Source organism: Calidris pugnax, unplaced genomic scaffold, assembly GCF_001431845.1.
Source record: "Calidris pugnax isolate Ruff unplaced genomic scaffold, ASM143184v1 scaffold30, whole genome shotgun sequence".
In the NCBI taxonomy this organism is placed as follows: Eukaryota; Metazoa; Chordata; class Aves; order Charadriiformes; family Scolopacidae; genus Calidris; species Calidris pugnax.
This window is the reverse complement of record NW_015090776.1, coordinates 1,284,962-1,304,943: the sequence shown is the minus strand read 5'-3', so window position 1 is coordinate 1,304,943 and position 19,982 is coordinate 1,284,962. Positions and strand designations below refer to the sequence as shown.

Genomic DNA, 19,982 nt, shown 5'->3' with positions numbered 1-19,982 from the left:
CGCCCTTCCCCGCCCCTCCTTTTGTCCACGTCGCCCTCTCGCCCGGCGTGCCGCCGCCGTTACGTGGCCCGCGCGCCCCTCCCGCCTCGCGGGGGCCCTTCTCCCGTTCCTATTGGCTTGGCGGGGCGGCGCGTGCGGGGGGACCCGGAAGTGGCCGCGCGAGGCGGTTTCCTTGGCTACGCCACAGGAAAGCGGAGGGCCGGTCCCTTCCGCCTGCGCGTCGGCGCTGGGAGCCGCGGCCGCCGCGCTGCGAGGGGCGGGCAGCGGGCGGGATGGGCCGGAGCCGGGCCTAGCGGCAGCGGGCAGGCGGCCGCGGCCATGAGCGGAGCTGCGGGCTGCCAGGGGGGCGGCGGCGACCGGGGGCCCCGCTGGAGGAGGCCGTGGAAGATCCTGGCCCTGGGCCTGCTTTCCGCCTCCTCCGTGCTAGCGGCAGCCCCGGGCGCCGGGGCCATGAGCAAGGAGGAGAAGCGCCGGTTGGGGTGAGCGCCGCCGCGGCGGGCCGGGCCGGGAGCGGGGGGGGAACGGCGGCTGCGCCGGCTCGCCCTCGGGGCCGCCGGTTCCCTGTGGGGCCGGGGCGGAGGCCGGCGGGGCCCGCGTCGAGTCCACCGCCCGTGGTGGCTCCGCACCGGCGTCCCCTCGCCGTGCTGAGGCGTGGGGGGGCGCTACCGTCAGGGCTTGACGGGTGCGCCCCTTGCCCAGCGGTACTTACTCCGGGAACGTCTCTCCTGTCCCTCCTTCCTCCCTCCACCCCGGGGACTGTACGAGATGCGTGGCATCGGGTCTCCCTTCGGTGTTCGGGGCGTGTATGCCAGAGAGACAGGCTGGTATTTTGGTCAGGTGGCCACGGCTATTTGGGGCGGGCAGCCCCTCATCACCTCTGCTGTGTGTGGGGTCAAACCCTTCTGCCAAACGCTCGGGAACTCCAGTCTGGAGGATTGTAGCCAGTGGTTGTGTGTAATTATGGGTAAAAGTGATCAAAGGTAAATCTAAATCCGTAGTCAGTTTGTCTAATTATGGCTATGCCTCTGGAACATGTGAGTTTTCCGGAGTCATAAAAAAGGTAAATGTATACATGTTTCCTTACCTCCTAGTTCCTGTATATAAGGTAAACTACCTAGATCCTCCATGCACGTGCTTGCAAGAAGCTTATTCACTTTTAATATGGTTTTGAGTTGAAGAATAAAGATTACAATACAGGTGGCAACGTATTGCACTGTGTGGAGTAGGATTTTTTTAGTCAGACAGGTATCGTGATGTTGGTGTATTGCTGGGGCAGTTGCATCATCATCCTCGTCCCATCTACTAGTCAGTTCCACGGAATAATGATGCAAAAAGTCTGCTGGAGAAACACCGTGGAGACTTTTGCAGTTAGATATAATAATGATGCAAAAAGTCTGCTGGAGAAACTCCGTGGAGACTTTTGCAGTTATTAACCATTAGATAGAAGTTGATATTTAACTCTCGTGTTTATGGTTATGGTTCTCAGGGTACTTGGAGTATATAATGTTTTATACGTTTTCTTCATGTAACTACATAAGGACTTTAACCTTCATTCAGTGAAGGTTTAAAAATTCTTGCATTCATAACTTGCACTCAGTGTATCATCCGGTACCCGAGGTGTGTGCAAGTAATGTACTTGACACAGTTTGTATCTGGGGACTCCAAGCTGGGTCATTTCTGAATATCAGCAGGTAATCTGTGTATTAATGACAAGATCGTGTCAGTTGCAGAAATTCTTTCAGAAAAGGCACTGAAATGTAAGTTGCGTGTAGAGAAATAAAAGTTTGAAGAAGCTTTCTAGATGCTCCGTCACTGAACAGCGTTGTACGCTTAGTTCAGCTGGACCTGGCACTTGTGTGCCAGACCCTGGGCTTCCATCTGCTGCAGCTGATCCCAGAACTGCAAACTGGATGGAGTGGGTGAAGTACTCAGAAAAAGCATCTTACTCTGCTCTTGTGATGACTTAATGCATTCGATGAGTTAAAATGACTTCTTAAATATCCGAGTCATTAAATTAAATCAGATATTTAGATTATCATTGTGGTGTTCTTTTCTCTGTTACATTCAGTCTTAGCAGAGATTGTAAATTATGCTGATGGTAGCCTAGAAATTAGCATGCTTTTTTGCCTTGCAAGGGCTCCTCAGTGGGACAGTTAGAACCGATTGGAAGTAGTGCTGTCTTTCTCTCTTTCTCAAAAAAAAAATGTATGATTTTATCTACTAGCATTTCTTACCTTGACTACTACTTTTCAAACATGTAAAAATAATTGTATCTACAAGGGTTTTCTTTATCTACTAGCATTTCTTACCTTGACTACTTTTCAAACATGTAAAATAATTGTATCTACAAGGGTTTTCCTTAGTGTTTGCTTGCTAAAACTTCTAATGCAAGGAAGAAGTGTATCTTGTAACTTATGGTCCTTTTCTGAATCATAGATAGAAATTTGTGCCGTGTCAGTTGGATTTAGTATTGGTGATTACTAATTCTATTTTCTGGTTTTTTGCTGAGCAAGGAATTTGTCCCATCTCCAGCTTTAATGTGTTAGTGACATCTACAGCTATTTAAGAGGAAACACAGGAGGTTGAACAAGATCCCCCAAATACTTAATTTCATGTTAGGGGAAGAAATTAGTGAACGAAAGTAGTCAAATTAGGAAAAATTAATTGTGCTATATATCGTTTACTTGAGTACTTTAGTAGAGGACGTCTTACTGATATTTAGGTATTAAAGTGTAATACATCTTACTGATCTAACATAGTGTGATAAAGGCCATTGCAAGGCAGACCACTAATGCTTCTACTTTTTTTCTTTTTTAGAAACCAAGTTCTAGAAATGTTTGATCATGCATATAGCAATTATATGGTAAGTAAAATAGCTCTTTGTTTAATTTTTTCAGAATTGTTATTGCTGACCTGGGAGAGAAAGCAACCTACAGTACATGACACTCTAGAGAAATAGCAGGGAGGCAGGGGCAAAACCAAAGCTAAAATAAAAGAACTTTATAGCCTTTAAAAAGAAATGACCAGATCTTACTTTCAGGAAGAGCAGAGGCAAAAGGGTTATGACGTTCAGAATGGTAGCTCGGAATTGCTAGCATTAACTGCCTGAGCTTTTCTCAAACCAGTTTATCTCACATCAAGCTATGAGCACTTTTCATCTTTGCTAAACTATTTGATTTGAAATTCCAGACTCCTAAAAATACTATGAAAAGGAAGCTCAAGAAGAGCTGTCTGTGGTCATCAGATTCTGGAGAATACGACTTGATCTTACTTATTTTGTGGGTGAAAATTGCGTAAAATGTCTCTTCTGCGGTAGGGTACGTTAGATGCAGTTTGGTAGCTCTTTTACAAGCGAGCAGTGTTCGCAGAACAAAGTCAAACCAAAAGGGGATCTGGTGTGATATCTACACATTAGAGCCTCTTCTGAGTATGTGACTGTCATTTGACAGTGAGCCACGCTCGCTATGGTGTCTTTTAATATGCCTTGTGATTTTCTGTGCAGGTGTCTTCATGTCTGGATATGTGAGCCATCCTGCACTCTCATCAACCTTGAAATACGTTAGCTTAGCTTAGATATGTTTAAGAACAAAAAATCACTTAGAGTTGGACTGACTTTCCTGAAGTAATAATTACTTTCAAATATACTATAAGTAATACAGTTCTGAGGAGAACCTGTAAATGTTAATAAGATTAATATAAAAGACGCATTCTTCCTGAGGTCACGCTAACATCGTTTTGTACGTTCTTTGTGGCTGTTGCAGAAACCTCTCTCTTTTCAGTTGCACCAGTTCCTGCAGAACAAACTTGTCTCTTGACAGTATCTTGCCACATGTCCCAGTTTCTGTATTATGATTTAATGCTTTAATATGGAATACAAGATTAAAAGCTTGTGAGTTACAAGTTCATACAGTGCAGGAGAGTTATAGAGTTAATGGATAGAAAGCCAAGCAAAAGTATTTTCAAAATGGTTGTAGTTTATCTTTTTAACGTTAGCTCTTGCTTTTGACACCTTAGCAGTTTAAAAAACATCGGGCTCTTTGATGAAAATTCACAACTAGTTACTTGGAAAACACTTGGCTTGGCTTTCCCATGGCATTCTGAAGTCAAAACTCTTACATATTTGGCATAATTGGATAAAAAGTTCCATGCCAGTAGAAAGGATCTGTGCTTCTACTGTTTGTTGTGATAAATTTGAAACTGGTAGGTGTCTTGCTACCTCTGAAGGAAAAAAATTCTGGATGAAGGAGGAGAATGACTTCAGCTATCCTGGAAACTTTGAAGCCAAAAGGATATTTACTTGCCACGTATGCTGGAACACTAAACAAACAGAGAAATATGACTTGTTTGTTTAAAGTTGAAGACAAGATTAGGGTATCAGACTTGACTCTGACAGCAAGAGAATTAAGTATTTTTGCAGCTGCTTTTGAAACAGCCAGCTGAAAAGTTTTGATTTTCTGTTTCTATTAATATGCGGTTTAGACTTGCGTAGCTAGAAGACTGAAAATTCATGTTTGCTTGGGGGGAAACTCCCTTGTCTTTTTTTTTTCCTTCTTTTTTTTTTTCAGTTGTTAACAGGAGCTTTGATTAAAAGGCTGCTGGTTTGTTTTTCAGTCTTTCAACAATATTTGTAATAATCAGGATTTTTTTTTTTATTCTTGACTGTCAGAAGGAATATGTGAAAGTGTCAGTCACTTGAGGCCAGGAGGTGTTTCTTGGTTTGCAGTACTAGTAGCAATGTGTCTTTTTTCATTATTCAAGTTCTGGGCTGCCGTGAACTTACAGTCCTGACATTAAGCAATATGATCATCTGTTTGGTCAGAATGTGTAGAAATTCCAGAATATTTGTTGAGCTTCACTTGTATAATGTTTTCCAGAAATATGTTCATCGTAACATTTGTGCCATGTTTTATATTTAATGGCTCCTGCTACCTTCCTTTTTCGGTTACTTGAAAGGGGAGAAGTTACAAGTTGGGAAATCACTTGATCCAGTAGTCCTTACTGCTCTTGACAGAGAATAAGAACTTTTATTTTTCAGAACGCTTTTAGTTCCTTATGATTTTGTAAGACTGAAAGTCCATTTTCTCTAGAATTTTTATCTCCTTTTTTCTCCATGATTTAAGCCAGAGATCTTGGTTTTGACATTACTTTTGCCGTGTACTTCTTTAGTCTGTTTCTCTGAGTACTTTGTGCAGATATTCAGAAGCATCTGAGCTGTGTTAGATGATCTAGATTCTGGCTTTTGTTGTTGAACTTGAGGAGAACAAAGAGTTGTGCAAAGACCAAAATACTTGGGAGGATGGTAGACAGGGAAACAAACCATCAGTTTCAAAAGAAGTTGCTGTAAGAGCTGTTTATTTATAGAAGAATGTGCCTTCTTTTTCAGTCTATTTCACATTTGAATATAGATTATTTTTTGTACCATATATTTGGAAAGACTTTGAATGTGTTTATTTGCAATTTCAGTGCAGTAAGTGAACTTTTTCATCCTGCTACATGTTGGTTCTCCACTAAAAGCAGAATTGAAGAGCACAATACAGCAGCCAGTTTTCTGATGAAATAAGAGAGAAGCTCCATCCCAAATCACTTGTTCTGGGCTTCTAATGGAGAGGCAATTTTGTGCATATTTGTTGAAATAAGAGACATTTAAAATCCATCTTTCTTAATGTCAGTGACCACTCTGAAAAATTTTCCGTAAACTTCTCCTGTTGCACAATGATGAATTTCAAAATTTGTGTCTCTTTCATGTGATGTCCCATTTTGGTGGTAGTTTCAACCTACAAAATTTGCATTGACTTGAGAAGGAATAGGAACAGGCATTTTATTCAGTGTGCTTGACTTAGGCAATGGTGCCACTCCTGTTATTTCTGCCTGACTGACAAGAAATAGAATTACAGTACGGCTTGCTCTGCAGAGTGCTTTTTCTAGAAATATGGAAAGTAACCATTGCTCTTCCAAAAAAGTCTTGCAATGTCTCTCTCTTTAAAAAAATAAAAGTTATATTTGTAAAAAGCTCAGTCTTGGCAAGCTTTTTTGTGAATATTATCTTTTGTTATGCCTTGTGTAGTGATTTATTGATTTATTATTTTACCTTCTAAGTGAAATCTCTTATATGTCACTGATTGTGACCCTATGTCACTTATGTTCGTTTGGAAATGTTTCTAAAGTGACTTTGAAGTCTAATTCCCATTGATTTCTCCGTGAAATATCAGCCACTTGATAATGCCTGCATTAGTTTTAGGTTTTAAACTTGTTTCTTAGACAGAAGTTATCATCTCAAAGACGTTACAGGAAGTGTCATGTGCACCTAGTTGCAGAAAGCACGCAATTAACTTATCAAGTTAATTGGTGTGGTTTGGTTTTTTTTAAGGTGTGCTGTTAGTTGCTCCAGACTTCTCTGGGAGGTTGGAGAGAGTGAGAAGGGGAAGGAGGTCCTGTTGCTCTGTCCGTAGCTTCATCATTTCCAGCCACCCTGCTGGAAAGCAGCTTTGTGGAAAAGGAGCTGGGGGTCCTGGTGGGCACCAAGTTGACCACAGACCAGCAATGTGCCCTTGCAGCAGAGGTGGCTAGTAGTATCCTGGGCTGCATTTGGCAAAATGGTCCCAGAAGGTTGAGGGAAGTGATCCTTCACCTCTACTCAGCACTGTTGAGGCCACACCTGGAGTACTGTGTCCAGTTCTGCCCTTCCCAGTACGAGAGATACAGATGTACTGGAGAGAGTTGAACGAAGGGCCACAAAGATAATGAAGACTGGAGCATCTTTGGGGAAAGGCTGACAGAGCTGGGGCTGTGCAGCCTGGAGAAGAAAAGGCTCGGGGAGATCTTATCAATGTGGATAAATAGCTGAAGGAAGGCTGTAAAGAAGCCAGAGCCAGGCTCTTCTCAGTGGTGCCCAGTGACAGGACCAGAGGCAACAGGCACAAACTGCAACACAGGAGGCTTTTTCTGGACATCAGGAGACACTTTTTTACTGTGAAGGTGACTGGGTGCTGGCACAGGTTGCAGAGAGAGGTTGTGGACTCTCCTTCCTTGGAGATACTCAAAAGTTGTATGGGTGTTGTCCTAGACAACTAGGTCTACATGGCTCTGCTTGAGTAGAGGTGTTGGACAAGTTGGCCTCTAGAGATCCCTCACCTCAAAGATTCTGTAATTATGTTATTATCATGCAGTTTTTCTGAAGTACAGGGTAATTGGACTTCCTTTCGATGAGGTCTGAGGGTTTGCTGAACTGGCTGTTACAGTTCTAACTTACTCCCTTGTTTTGTTTCCCCCCAGGAGCATGCATATCCAGCTGATGAACTCATGCCTTTAACTTGTCGTGGACGAGTACGGGGTCAGGAACCAAGTCGAGGCGATGTGGACGATGCCTTGGGAAAGTTAGTATTTGAAATGGTTTCTGTCTCATGTAAACATCTAGGAATCAAAGTACAATTTGCAGCCCATAAAACATGTTCCTTCAATTGACATATCCAGAAGCTTGCATTTGTTGAAGAAGATTCTATGGGTGCAGACAAATCCGTAATTTGTCTCATGAGTGAGGGAGAAGCTACTGGAAAGAAAGCTCTGATTGTGAACTTCCTGCAAGTTAGGCAGAAATACTTTTATTATATCCTTCCATGATGTTAACTGATGTGAAATTGTGTCTTCATCGGAAAAAAAGAGTTGACCAGTGAGCGAGAGCCAAAGAGAGGTTTGGTTTTTTTTAAGTCATTCTCCAAGTATGGAGATAGGATAGGAAAGCCTTCCAAATGTGAGCTGTCATTTATGGTATTAGTAAATCTGGCTACTAAATAGGGGTTATGAGGGTTAATTATCAGCTGCACAGACAGTAAACTGCTACCCATTGTGCCGGCCTTAAGTGATATTTCAAATGCTTTTAAAATTATTTTTTTTAGTAGAATCTGCACAGACAGTAAACTGCTACCCATTGTGCTGGCCTTAAGTGATATTTCAAATGTTTTTAAAATTATTTTTTTTTTAGTAGAAAGCTCTCTGAAAACATAATTAGTCAAATGATTATCATGTGTGTGGTAGCCTGAGGCCTTTGCCAAAGTATAACATTATATCAGACATTGAAATTCTTCATATTTTTCCTTTTAAGGTAGCTTATAACACAAAATACATTTGACCAGCAAAATGTAGATTTCAGGACTGTTTTTCTTCATCTTAGATTGAACAATCAGAGGTGAAATTGAATTACTCTAAATGTGTTTATAATTGATTTTTTTCACAAGGAATGTTGTCTGTACGTGTGCTGTTTGTGTTTATAGGGTAAATACTTAATAACAAATAGCTGATCTTTTTTTTTTTTTCAATTGGTATCACTGCTTAGTGCCCCTAAACAGTATAGTGTTGATCAAAGCTGAAGTCTTTGTCTTAAATGCTACTTCTAATTCACTTTATGATATTGAGCCTGTTATTTTTGTTATGCACAAAAGTTCCTTAGTCCAGAGATTCCTGTATAAGCCTGCTGCCTTGGGGGAGTTGAGAGATACGACTGATGAGGAAGATGTGTCAAGAAAATATATTTTTAATCCTTGTCATGCATTCTTTTTAATTACCTTTTTTTACATAGAAACATACTATCATTTGGGTAAAACTACCTTTCAGCCCCTTATATGCATTGAATAGTGTATTTATTATTTTTCGGTACATATGCTTTTTTCTGTTCCTAATAATCAGCTATGTTTATTAGATTTCTTATATAATTCTTCTTTTTTTTTTTTTTTTTTTCCATTTGGCTCATCAGTCATGTTCTGTACAGGGCACTTCTGGTTGCCTGGAGGCCTGGGGGGTATAATTGTGCACCAGCCTTCTCTATAGCTGTGCAATGCGTAATCCCCCCACCGTTGTGTTTGTTATGCAGTTATGTGTAGTCATAGACAGTCATAGAATGTCCTATATCTTTACAAATTAAAGAAAATTATAATACATGACCACTTAATTAGAATTTTAAGTAAGCATCGTGTGTTGCCTACAGGGTATCAAACACTGGGCACTTCCTTAAATTCTTGATGCTTGTTGTTCAATAGGCAGTTGTAACTATTTCCAAAGTTTTCAATTTTAATACTATCTTATTCTCAAAATTTTATTCTCTGTGTGGTGTTTGTTTCTTAACATCAGAGCAATTTTGTCGGTTGAGGCTGAAGGTCCACTCAGGTTGTTATACACTAGAACAGGCCTAGAGAAGAATATATGAACAAGACAAGCTTTATTATTATGATATTCCTGTTTCAAACAGTATGGATCTGACTTGGTGTTCTCTTTTTATGGAATAAGTAGTTATTTATTTTAAACCTGCCACTTGCTAGTGCTGGATGGCACCAGGTGAAATTTACTGTGAGAAACGGTGAATTGTAGATTCTCATTCACTTTCTTCATGCCATATGTGATTTGAAAATCTTCTTAAGCTTTTGCAGGCTGAAGAGCACTGGTCTGTTCACTTATTCCTAGTACAGAAGCTGCTCCATACCTTCACCTCCACCTTACTACCTTTGTTGTACATTTTCCTGTTCCATTGTATCCCACATAGAAGGTTCATAATGAAATAACAGCATTTTTCTCTTGTCTTTCACCATTCATTTTAACACTGGGTTAAATTGCAACAAATTGTAGCTTTTTCTGAAGTAGGTAAATAGAACAGTTCCTGGTCGGGGAAACTTAGCTTGGAATGATGTTTGATCTTCCTAAATCTTTTTATTATTACACTTAAGGCAGCATACTTATTTTTTTTTTTTAAAGAAAGAAAAAAAGAGGTGACCTTGAACCATTCTGCTGGGTTTTTTCAGTAGATTTGTTTGGAGAATAGGAATAAAAATGTAATGTGCTTACAAGAAGTTTGAAAGCTTTGCAGTAAACAAAGCTATCTTTATAATCACAGCTTGTTTCTGTCAGCTCCAAATCTGGTCACTGACAAAGGGAAGAAACTTACTAGGGTGTTTTGATATTAAACTTACTGTGTACAACTAATTTTTTTAGCAGCTTGTGGTCTGTGAGAATTTAGTTTCTAATGCTGTTGGTTACTATTAAAAGTATTTAATCTCTACACATACAGGTCTATAGTAAATCTGCTTTAAATTTTGTTTCATAGGTTTTCGCTGACCTTGATTGATACCTTGGACACTCTTGTGGTAAGTTAAATCTATTGATGAAGTTTGATAAACTAAAGTCTCCTGATGTTCAGACTTATTTTTAGGTTTTCATTTTGTTTTGAACTTCCAAGTGCTGCGTCGATGGTATTTGGAGTTTGTTGCAAAAAGAATACTGAAAAGTTCCTTCACATTTCATTGATGATTTCTTATCTTGCTTTTCTTGGGCTCTAACTTAGCAAAAAATATGTGAGTTTCCTTCCTGTTCTAGTCTGAAACAACGTGCTGACTTAGGGGTGAACATCTCTTAATGCTTACTGAATTAATTATATTTTTAAATTCTATGTACACGTTTCACGGATGAATTTGTATGCTCCTAAATATATTTTTTAAAAAAGCAACGCTGGATGTGTTTGCCAAGAAGTGTTGCCAAACTTACGTTCCATCTCTTATTAAAAGACTCCAATCATTAATAAACTACTTTTTGCTAGATTTCAATCCTTTTGACATATTTTGTCATTATAAAATAGACTTTGAAAATTAAGAATTTTTGGCCATTCACATCTCCAGGTAAACAAATCTAAAAAGTTTTGAAAATCCTTACAGCACTGATTTGGTGTGTTAATCATATCATGCTCTTTGTCTGACAGCTGCTCTCTTTTTATGATGTGCTGTGAGATGTCCCCTGGCTCTTTTGAATCGGGACCACAAATGTTGATAATGCAGAGTCTGGAACTCCTGGTTTCTATCAGACACTCAAATGGATTATTGTGGTTTATTTATTATTTTCTTGTCTTAGGGCAGGATTAACACTTCTGGAATTTAAGGGCACTTATGGTAACAAATTGGATAAGTCGTAAGGATTCTTAAAAGATTGAACTGAAAGAAAGTCAGTGTGAAAGAAAATCTGTAGGAAATGCCCAAGCTGTTCTTCAGACACAAGGAGAAAACTCTTGGGAGGAGGAAGACTGCTAGGACGATTCACCAAATTTAGGATGTGGCTTCTTAGTCTGGGGATAGGAGGCTTCTGTGAAATTGGAGGCATCACAGCAGGCCAGTCTTTGCCCACTCTGCCAGCACAGCCTGCAGCCCACTGAGTCCTCTTTCACTACACTCGTGACATAGGAGTAGGGGAAGGACCAAAAAATCCCTGAGTAATGGTTTAGGTATATTCTCAGTGACTTTATTCATTGTGTACAGCTTTTATTCTTTCTCATGTATCTCATGAGAAAACAGTAATACTCATGTCTTTTTGCACTGTGTCAGAGTATGCCCCTGTGGGACCAGAATATCAATTTAAGCATGTTAAATGCTTTCTTTTTTAATTCATTATGCTTGTTCTTCCACACTGAGAGTGACTGTATTAGATATGTTGGAACCTAAATCCCTGGTTACATTTGCATTCCAGGTGTTAAATAAAACCAAAGAGTTTGAAGAGGCTGTAAAAAAAGTAATAAAGGATGTTAATTTAGATAACGACGTAGTTGTATCTGTCTTTGAAACCAACATAAGAGTCCTTGGGTGAGTAACTTTAATCTTTTCAAAGCTCTTAAAAATGTGGCTTTTAGCTAAATGTCCTTAAGGCATACCTTTCTGTGCTATTTCACCTCACTGAAACCAGTTGTGCCTCTGTCAGTTAGCAGAGCTCCACACCTGCCCTAAGAAAGGTTTTAGAATATTAGGCTGGAATTGATGCAGTGGTACCAAAACGAGTTGGCCCCCATCTGACTGCTGCAGGCTTAACTTTTTTGATTAAAAAACCCCTGTGCATGCTGAGGTAGCAGTGTTTTTTCTTAATGGAGACAGTCCTACAGATTACACTGTTCAATACTTGATTTAACAGAATATTTCAATACTTAGGGTAATGGATTATTTCAGGTTGGGAGGGACCTCTGGAGGTCTGTAGTCCAGCTTGCTGCTCAAAGCGGGTTTGGAGCAGGTTAGTTTTTAAGCTATTACATACATAACTATTCTGACGAATTAGTGATTCAACTATGGTTTAGGACTCAATCCTGGACAATAAGAATTGCTTCCAAAATACTGACAGCTCACCTTGACTGTAATTGGAGTTGCATCTGCTCAGCATTTCTGAAAATTAGGGCCATGTTAACATAATTCCTTACATAGTCATCTAAATCGTGGAAATTGCTGCATTGTTCTTGAGATTAATATACTAATTGAGATGTGGATAATTTTTCTTGTGTTCTTAGAGGTCTCCTAGGTGGGCATTCAGTGGCAATTATGCTGAAAGAAAAAGGTGAATATATGCAGTGGTACAACGGTGAACTTCTGCAGATGGCAAAGGAACTAGGCTACAAGCTTTTACCAGCTTTTAACACCACTAGTGGTCTCCCTTATCCAAGAGTAAGTTCTCTGGTTTCTGCACTTCAGAATTACTTCTGTAAGCAAATTTTATGTTGTTTTGTTTTTATCTCTGTTTATAAAATCACTTGTATATTTATTAAGTGTACAGAGAATCAAAAGATAAACTGCTCATTTGTAATACATGCTACCTAGTATTTTAAAATACAGTTTTAGGTGCTCTGAATCCCTACGTTTCCAGCTCTGAAAATTCTAGTATTGCTGTGGGTAAATAGAAGCTGCAGAAATCTTGTCTCTTCACTGTCTATTGCTCTCTGCTGCTGTAGGCACCACCAAGTAGCTGAGGAGAGTAATTTTTGTTCTGGTACATAACTCTCCCTAAGACAGTGAAAGAGCACGGAACTGATTAATCTTCATGATCTACATCTACTTTTCTGAGAGGGGAAGGGTAGCTGTAATCTAAAAATATTCACTTAATGTAAAAGCTTTGATCAAATTCAAACAAAGCATGGTATGTATTATTTGAAATACAGAAAACTACTTCATGTGTATGTCATCCATTGAGTTTGTGAGATGTGGCTTTGATTGGAAACTTTTCCATAAATTAAAAATTTGGGCTTAGTGAATCAGCATTTTTCTAGTGAAAATGTCTAATTCCAAATGTTTGGGGTTTGACAATTTCTGCTGAGGGAGCCCTTTCCAGAATGCAGAAAATTATGTTGTGCATGCTACAAGAGTGGATTCATCTACCAGGTACTCTCTGGAGCCAGGAGTAGTGAGGTATTTACAAAGCTTAATTTCCATGAGCACTTGTGATGTTCAGAGTTTCTGGTTTGCTGGTAAATACATTGCTAGAATTAGATTTTCAGGGTAGTATTCTTTTATTCAAATGTCCAGTGAACCAGGCAATGGGTAATTGGGTCAGTCCCTGTTTTGCAGGGTTGAGTATTTTAGGTATTTCTGGATAATTTTATGTATGTTTGAGCTGACAGCGTCTGGTAAAGCAGAACAAAAAGTCCCTGTTTTGCAGGGTTGAGTATTTTAGGTATTTCTGGATAATTTTATGTATGTTTGAGCTGACAGCGTCTGGTAAAGCAGAGCAAAACGAAAAGAGGTGTGTGTGATATTTTTTTTCTTGCCTTTGGAAAAAGCATAAATTATATAGTTGCCCTACAGACCTATCACAGGAGTGTAAAGTCTTTTAGTTAGTAAAAATAAGGATAATAATCTCTGCTTTTCTCTAGGTTAACTTAAAATTTGGTGTAAGACATCCAGAAGCAAGAACAGGAACAGAAACTGATACCTGTACAGCTTGTGCAGGTACCTTGATCCTTGAGTTTGCAGCTTTAAGCCGATTCACAGGAACATCTATATTTGAGGTTTGCTTTCCATGATATTTTATTTTTTGGGATTAGGTATCCATTAGTGTTCTGCTACATTTCTGTAATTTTGGAAAAATAATTTTAAGTTTATCAAATGGGTGCATATCTTAGCTGTTCTCTACAAAAAGTTTGCATGTGTTCAGAATTGTTCTGTTTGTGGGCTTTTTTTCTAAAAGTGTTAAATTGACTGTTCAAAAAACACAGAATGCAATTTTGTTTGAAAGTATTTACAGTAATACAGAAATAAACGAGGTAAATATACTGAATACTAGCTAAAAGATAATACTTGCATAGTTTTGGGGTACAGGGGTTAGAACTACAAAGTAGAAAAGTTAGATACTTGTTCCTTAAAATGCAGCTTTAAAAAAAAAAAAAGCACAATGGAAAAAAAAATCACACTCATGTAGTTCCACTGAAGTTGTGCAAGGCTTATCTAGGGATCTATTGTCAGCAGGAAGCTAAATGAAAATCTTTAGGCTTTTAAAAAAATTCTAATCTGAAAAATTTTTAATCATGGGCCTAGTATTTCATTTAGTTTCATGGAACCATGTGCAAGCAGAGTGGGGTGTTGAGTGTTTTGGCAAAACCTGGCCTCCTAAATTCCTGTATGTGTGTTTGGAAACTTAGAGCCATTTTTGTTGGATAGGTTGTTACCTTTAAGTTACTTTTTCTGTATATAAAGAATATATCTAACTTGTATACTCATTAAAAAAAGGCTGCTGCTCCACATTGAGATGTCTAGAAAGATGTGGCCATTTTGATTCTAAGGCTGTTGTATGTCTTGAAATTTTTTTTAATTAGGTTACACTGTCCTTTCTGTTATTTTAGAGTAGGAGACTTGTGGAAGGATGTTTGACTTGCTTAAGACCATGCAGCTTATTGGTAAATAATAGTGTAGACAAGCACCATTCTTTTTAATCATCAACTGAATTAACTATTTATATAAAATATGGATTGAACATCCTACTGTTTAAGTGTATGTAATGTAATACTGAGTTTTGTAGTTGTTAGATACGAAACGTTACTTCATGGCATCTTAATTTCGATAGACAAAAGAATAATGAATCTGAAAAATTTTTAATCATGGGCCTAGTATTTCATTTAGTTTCATGGAACCATGTGCAAGCAGAGTGGGGTGTTGAGTGTTTTGGCAAAACCTGGCCTCCTAAATTCCTGTATGTGTGTTTGGAAACTTAGAGCCATTTTTGTTGGATAGGTTGTTACCTTTAAGTTACTTTTTCTGTATATAAAGAATATATCTAACTTGTATACTCATTAAAAAAAGGCTGCTGCTCCACATTGAGATGTCTAGAAAGATGTGGCCATTTTGATTCTAAGGCTGTTGTATGTCTTGAAATTTTTTTTAATTAGGTTACACTGTCCTTTCTGTTATTTTAGAGTAGGAGACTTGTGGAAGGATGTTTGACTTGCTTAAGACCATGCAGCTTATTGGTAAATAATAGTGTAGACAAGCACCATTCTTTTTAATCATCAACTGAATTAACTATTTATATAAAATATGGATTGAACATCCTACTGTTTAAGTGTATGTAATGTAATACTGAGTTTTGTAGTTGTTAGATATGAAACGTTACTTCATGGCAAAAGAGTGACATTCTTTAGTATCTGTGTTTCTCTACAACTTCCTTTAATGAGCGTGTCTTGTTGTTGCAGGAATATGCTCGGAAAGCGCTAGATTTTATTTGGGAAAAGAGACAGCGCAGCAGCAATTTAGTGGGTGTTACCATTAATATTCACACTGGAGACTGGGTCCGCAAAGGTGTGTTGTATTCTGGCTCTCAATCAGTGATCACAAGTGGTCTCGGGCAAGAAAGAAACCTTGACACCCCCCCAACACATTTATGTAGACTATTTAAAAATGTTAATGGAATAGGCAAGAGGAGTTAGATAAATCTCAGGACTGGAGAAACCTGCTGCAACGAAGCCTGGCTTTGCTCTGAAAGGGTGTTTTGGTAGATAAACTAGTTTTATTCATTGCAAAGAAAGTGTTCTCTGATTCACTTTAATACTGAGAAGGGAATGCCTGGGATAAATTTTCAGAGATTCTACTATAAATACGTAGGAGAAATATAAATAGGACTGTGGTTGTGTATGGCAGCCAGTAGAAATATTTTCCTTTGAGAAAAGTGAAACAACTGGCTTCAATGTGTGTCTGTCCATATTACTGCAAAACCTTTAGCGTAGACATACACAGTGTTGTGTTTCTGTGTCTGTGCCTTAATTAAAGTGATAGGAGGCTTTTCCTTTTACTGAAAGAGCCTTTAAAATCAAAATGAAACCATGTGAAAATATTGATATGGCTACTTAAAGTAAAACCACCTTTTCATTTTCTACTGTTTCTAGACAGTGGAGTTGGAGCAGGAATAGATTCGTATTATGAATATTTATTAAAAGCCTATGTCTTGCTGGGAGATGACAGTTTCCTGGAAAGATTTAACACAGTAAGTTTACACTTTACTCAGGTTTGTGACTTCTGTAAGACAAATCTAAGACTAATTGTATTGTCAGTCAGCTGTTAGCCTGAGAAGCCTATGAAGAGATCTCTAGTTCCATTTCTGTGACTTCTGATGTGTCTAGTGCCAACTCTTTTTAATATGATTTTTTGCTAAGCTTGGGTGAACAAAATAATATAAGAGCCTCTTGTTACAAGCTATGGTACAATTTCTTTCTGTCCTGGAGCAACAAAAAAGACCTGAAAATCAAAGTCTGGATCCTGCATTGCACTGCAAATCTTAAAGCCCCATATACATTTAAATGTACTTACAAGGTAAAAAACACACTTAGATTACTACATTCATAAGATGACTAAGCAGTGTCAGCATCATTATTCTTTCATAAGAGCGTTTTTTTGAAAATAGCAATATCCAGCAAAAACATTTTATATCATAAAATTATTTTATATCATACAGCATGATTTTATATCATAAGTAGTATTAAAATTGGAATAAATCAGCAGCTAAAAGCCTATTGCTTACACTTTAAGTGTAATGATATTTCATGTTCCTAACCTGCAGCCACCATTATTATATTTTCCCTCAGTTATGTCTGTTAACTGTTTCCTGTTGATTTGGCTCATGCTCATGATTGTACCAGTTGTTTTGGGTTTTTTTAATGTCTCCTTTCCTCAATATCTCTGAGAGGTATTTGTTTTAGAATTCTCTTGTTCAGAGAAAGCAATTAGAGCTTTGTTTAGCATGTGCTTAAAGATTCAGCCATAACAAATGTGCCTTAACTGTAGTGCAGTACTGGTTCTTCCGTTGCAATAAAATGCCATAGTTTGGTGATCTCTATCTGTTTTATAAAACATATTGATAGTATAAACTCGTGTTTTTCTGATGTTTGTCAGCACTACGATGCCATAATGAGATACATCAGCCAACCACCTCTTCTTCTTGATGTTCATATTCATAAACCAATGCTAAATGCTAGGACCTGGATGGATTCTTTGCTAGCTTTCTTCCCTGGATTGCAGGTAAGGTTTAAAATCCACGTGCAAAATATTTTAATAACAAGTACATTATTAAATAGACTGGATATATAATTGACAAGTCAAACTTAGTAATTTGATTTTCAAAAATTCTGAATGGGGATTTCTGTGCTCACTTCTGCTGTCACTTCAGTGCAAGTTGACATGCATTTCTAGACATCTTGAGTATCAAGAAAAGTATGTCTGTCTGATTTTCTCCCTTCGCTCCTAGTCATGAAAACACTCAAATGAGGCTGCCTTTTTAGTAGTCTAGTGACAAATTTTCTAGTTTGTATGCCATTTACATTTTTAAGACAAACTAAATCACATTTTCACCATAATTCTTTATAAATGATAGAGATCTTTTGTCAGCATAGCAGTAGTCTTAATGAGCTCACTGATTTTTAAAAAGCTCTTGCAGAATATCTATGACTTACACTAAAAGGGGGTAATATTTATAGTATGTATCTGCTGGAAATGTAGAAATTGGTCTTCCATAAACGCAGTGATTATGCCTAACTTTTGAATATTATTCCTCTGCGTGGTGAACTAATGTTAATTTTATTATTGAATTCTAGGTGTTGAAGGGCGATATTAGACCTGCTATTGAAACTCATGAGATGCTGTATCAGGTTATAAAAAAGCATAACTTTCTTCCAGAGGTAAGGTGGTAATTTTTTGATCATGTAGAATGATTCCTACCTCAATTTGAGCTGTCTCAGCTATCTGTTTGAAAAAATGTATGTGTCATTAAAGCCAAAGGCTCATTTCCACAGCATTCTTATATGATTTACAGTTCTGATGTATGACAACTGTGTTTTGGATATGAAATATTTTTCCTTCAGTTATGCTGTATTTAACACAATAATAGGAAGCTGCTGCTATTAATAATTGTTTAGACTTTATATTTCAGCCTTTCAAAATTGACCTTGACTCATTTCAGTATGCAAAACTTGCATAAGCACATGTAGTAGTAGCTGCTTAGTAATATAATAGCATTAATGCTAAAGATCACAGTCATCTTAATTACCCCAAGGAGGGAAACAAAAGACTGAATTGTTCTGAGAGGAAGTTCTGAAATTTTGCGTAATGTCCTTGAAAATAAGTACACAAACTTGTCTGCAGCTATTGCAAGTGCAGTCTTTGAGCAAGTTAATACTGCACAGAAAAGCTTTTTTAACTGCTGAAGTGTGCGTCGTCATTCTGAGATGACCCAGAATATAGGAGAGAGCTTCTGACTCAATTTGGAATTGTGACTTTCCTCTGGTGTAAGCTTATTTTTTAGAGAACATTTTAATTAACATTGCATTCACCTCATGTGGAAACTGAGACTAAAGAAGCTTTCTAAGCATGGGAAGGATTTTTTTTTTTTTGAGAGCTTTTAAAATGGTGTCATTTGGCTCCTTAAGTGTTTGGGGTTTTTTTGGGTTGTTTTTTCAGTGCTTTGTACTTATGAATGGAACTTTGAAAGATCAATTTGTTGTATTTAAGCCAGTATGCCATCCCCTTCAGCAAACAGTTTAAACCCTGGTATGAAGTAGAAGTAAGGCCCCCACAAGTGGCTTTTGCCAGTGCATATGAAGAGTGAACGCATAGACTAGGCAAGTTTTAGATAACTGACTTCTAGTCTGTGGTATTTCTTATGTTAGAAGCAGCTGCTTAAAATCTGTCAGTCTGAAAGGACAGTTTAATGCACTGGAAGTATCAGGTGGTAGGTAAATTTGCAAAAATGGCATTTGTCAAAGCTCAGGTTGTCTCCACGTAGTGGCCCTTCATGGTCCTGCTTTGGTTGGGTGGCAGCAGTGGTCGTGTGCTTGTGCTGATGGGAGCAATTGGAGGCTGCGTGCTGCCTCCCGGGCCTGGAGCCCAAGTTCTTATCTGGCACCTTTGCCAAAACTCCACTTGTTGGACCCTTGTCAAGAGGCTGGGCGGTATCCTGACTCCTGCACAAACACAAGACTAAGTCTCACTCGTGCTACGTGGGTTCAAGCACTGGTTTAGGTTTTGGCCTCAAATGTACTAACTATACAGAGGTTCTTACAGCCTCCTGAGAGTGCTGTTGGGCCTTCAGTCCTTACTGCTGTGTACTTTAGCTAGTGTAGTAAAGTTGATGTATGATTCAAAATAAACCTGTGTTTGGCTTGACAAGGCCCTGGGCAACCTGGTCTAGTTGGGGGTGTCCCTGCTGACTGCAGGGGGGTTGGACTAGATGACCTTTGGAGGTCCCTTCCGGCCTAGACAATTCTATGATTCTATGGTTTGTATTCTTGCATTTATTTTTGTCTGTTCTTTTTTCCCCTCAGGCATTCACAACAGACTTTAGAGTTCACTGGGCTCAGCATCCTTTAAGGCCTGAATTTGCCGAAAGCACTTACTTCTTGTATAAAGTAAGATCACGTTCATTCCTCTGACTTTTGGTCACTTTGTCTAGCACCTGGTATTTTGTTGGTGTTTTATTTCAATATAGAATGAGTAGCCTATCTCCAGCTGGAGCCAGTTCTGTTTATAAACAAGATGAAAGTATTGGTTATCAAAAATTGTTCTAGGAATTTCGTTTTATATGCCTAGAATTAGAAGGGCCCATATTTTTAAAGATATTCAGGTGGTGTTGATCTCTCTTGAAGAGATCTTAGTCTCTAAGAGCAAAAGCCACTTGTACCTTGCAGAGGAGAGCAGTGCCTAAATGTCTTGCATTTCTGTAGGCCT

General features: G+C 38.6%; 1 protein-coding gene across 2 annotated transcripts in view; it reads left to right on the top strand.

Moving 5' to 3' along the window:
- The first annotated feature begins 211 nt into the window (after positions 1 to 211).
- The window catches only part of EDEM3 (ER degradation enhancer, mannosidase alpha-like 3), a 32,706-nt gene continuing 12,935 nt past the window's right edge, over positions 212 to 19,982 (top strand). Inside the window, exons 1-12 of one of the 2 annotated variants that reach the window (XM_014948706.1) lie at positions 212 to 479; positions 2,818 to 2,863; positions 7,273 to 7,373; positions 10,088 to 10,127; positions 11,494 to 11,606; positions 12,296 to 12,449; positions 13,652 to 13,786; positions 15,464 to 15,569; positions 16,154 to 16,251; positions 17,157 to 17,282; positions 17,855 to 17,938; positions 19,580 to 19,663. In XM_014948706.1, coding sequence (XP_014804192.1) covers positions 319 to 479; positions 2,818 to 2,863; positions 7,273 to 7,373; positions 10,088 to 10,127; positions 11,494 to 11,606; positions 12,296 to 12,449; positions 13,652 to 13,786; positions 15,464 to 15,569; positions 16,154 to 16,251; positions 17,157 to 17,282; positions 17,855 to 17,938; positions 19,580 to 19,663 — 1,248 coding nt within the window. In that variant the 5' untranslated portion in view covers positions 212 to 318. The remainder of the gene's footprint in view (positions 480 to 2,817; positions 2,864 to 7,272; positions 7,374 to 10,087; positions 10,128 to 11,493; positions 11,607 to 12,295; positions 12,450 to 13,651; positions 13,787 to 15,463; positions 15,570 to 16,153; positions 16,252 to 17,156; positions 17,283 to 17,854; positions 17,939 to 19,579; positions 19,664 to 19,982) is intronic. The other variant, XM_014948716.1, reaches the window with a different exon arrangement.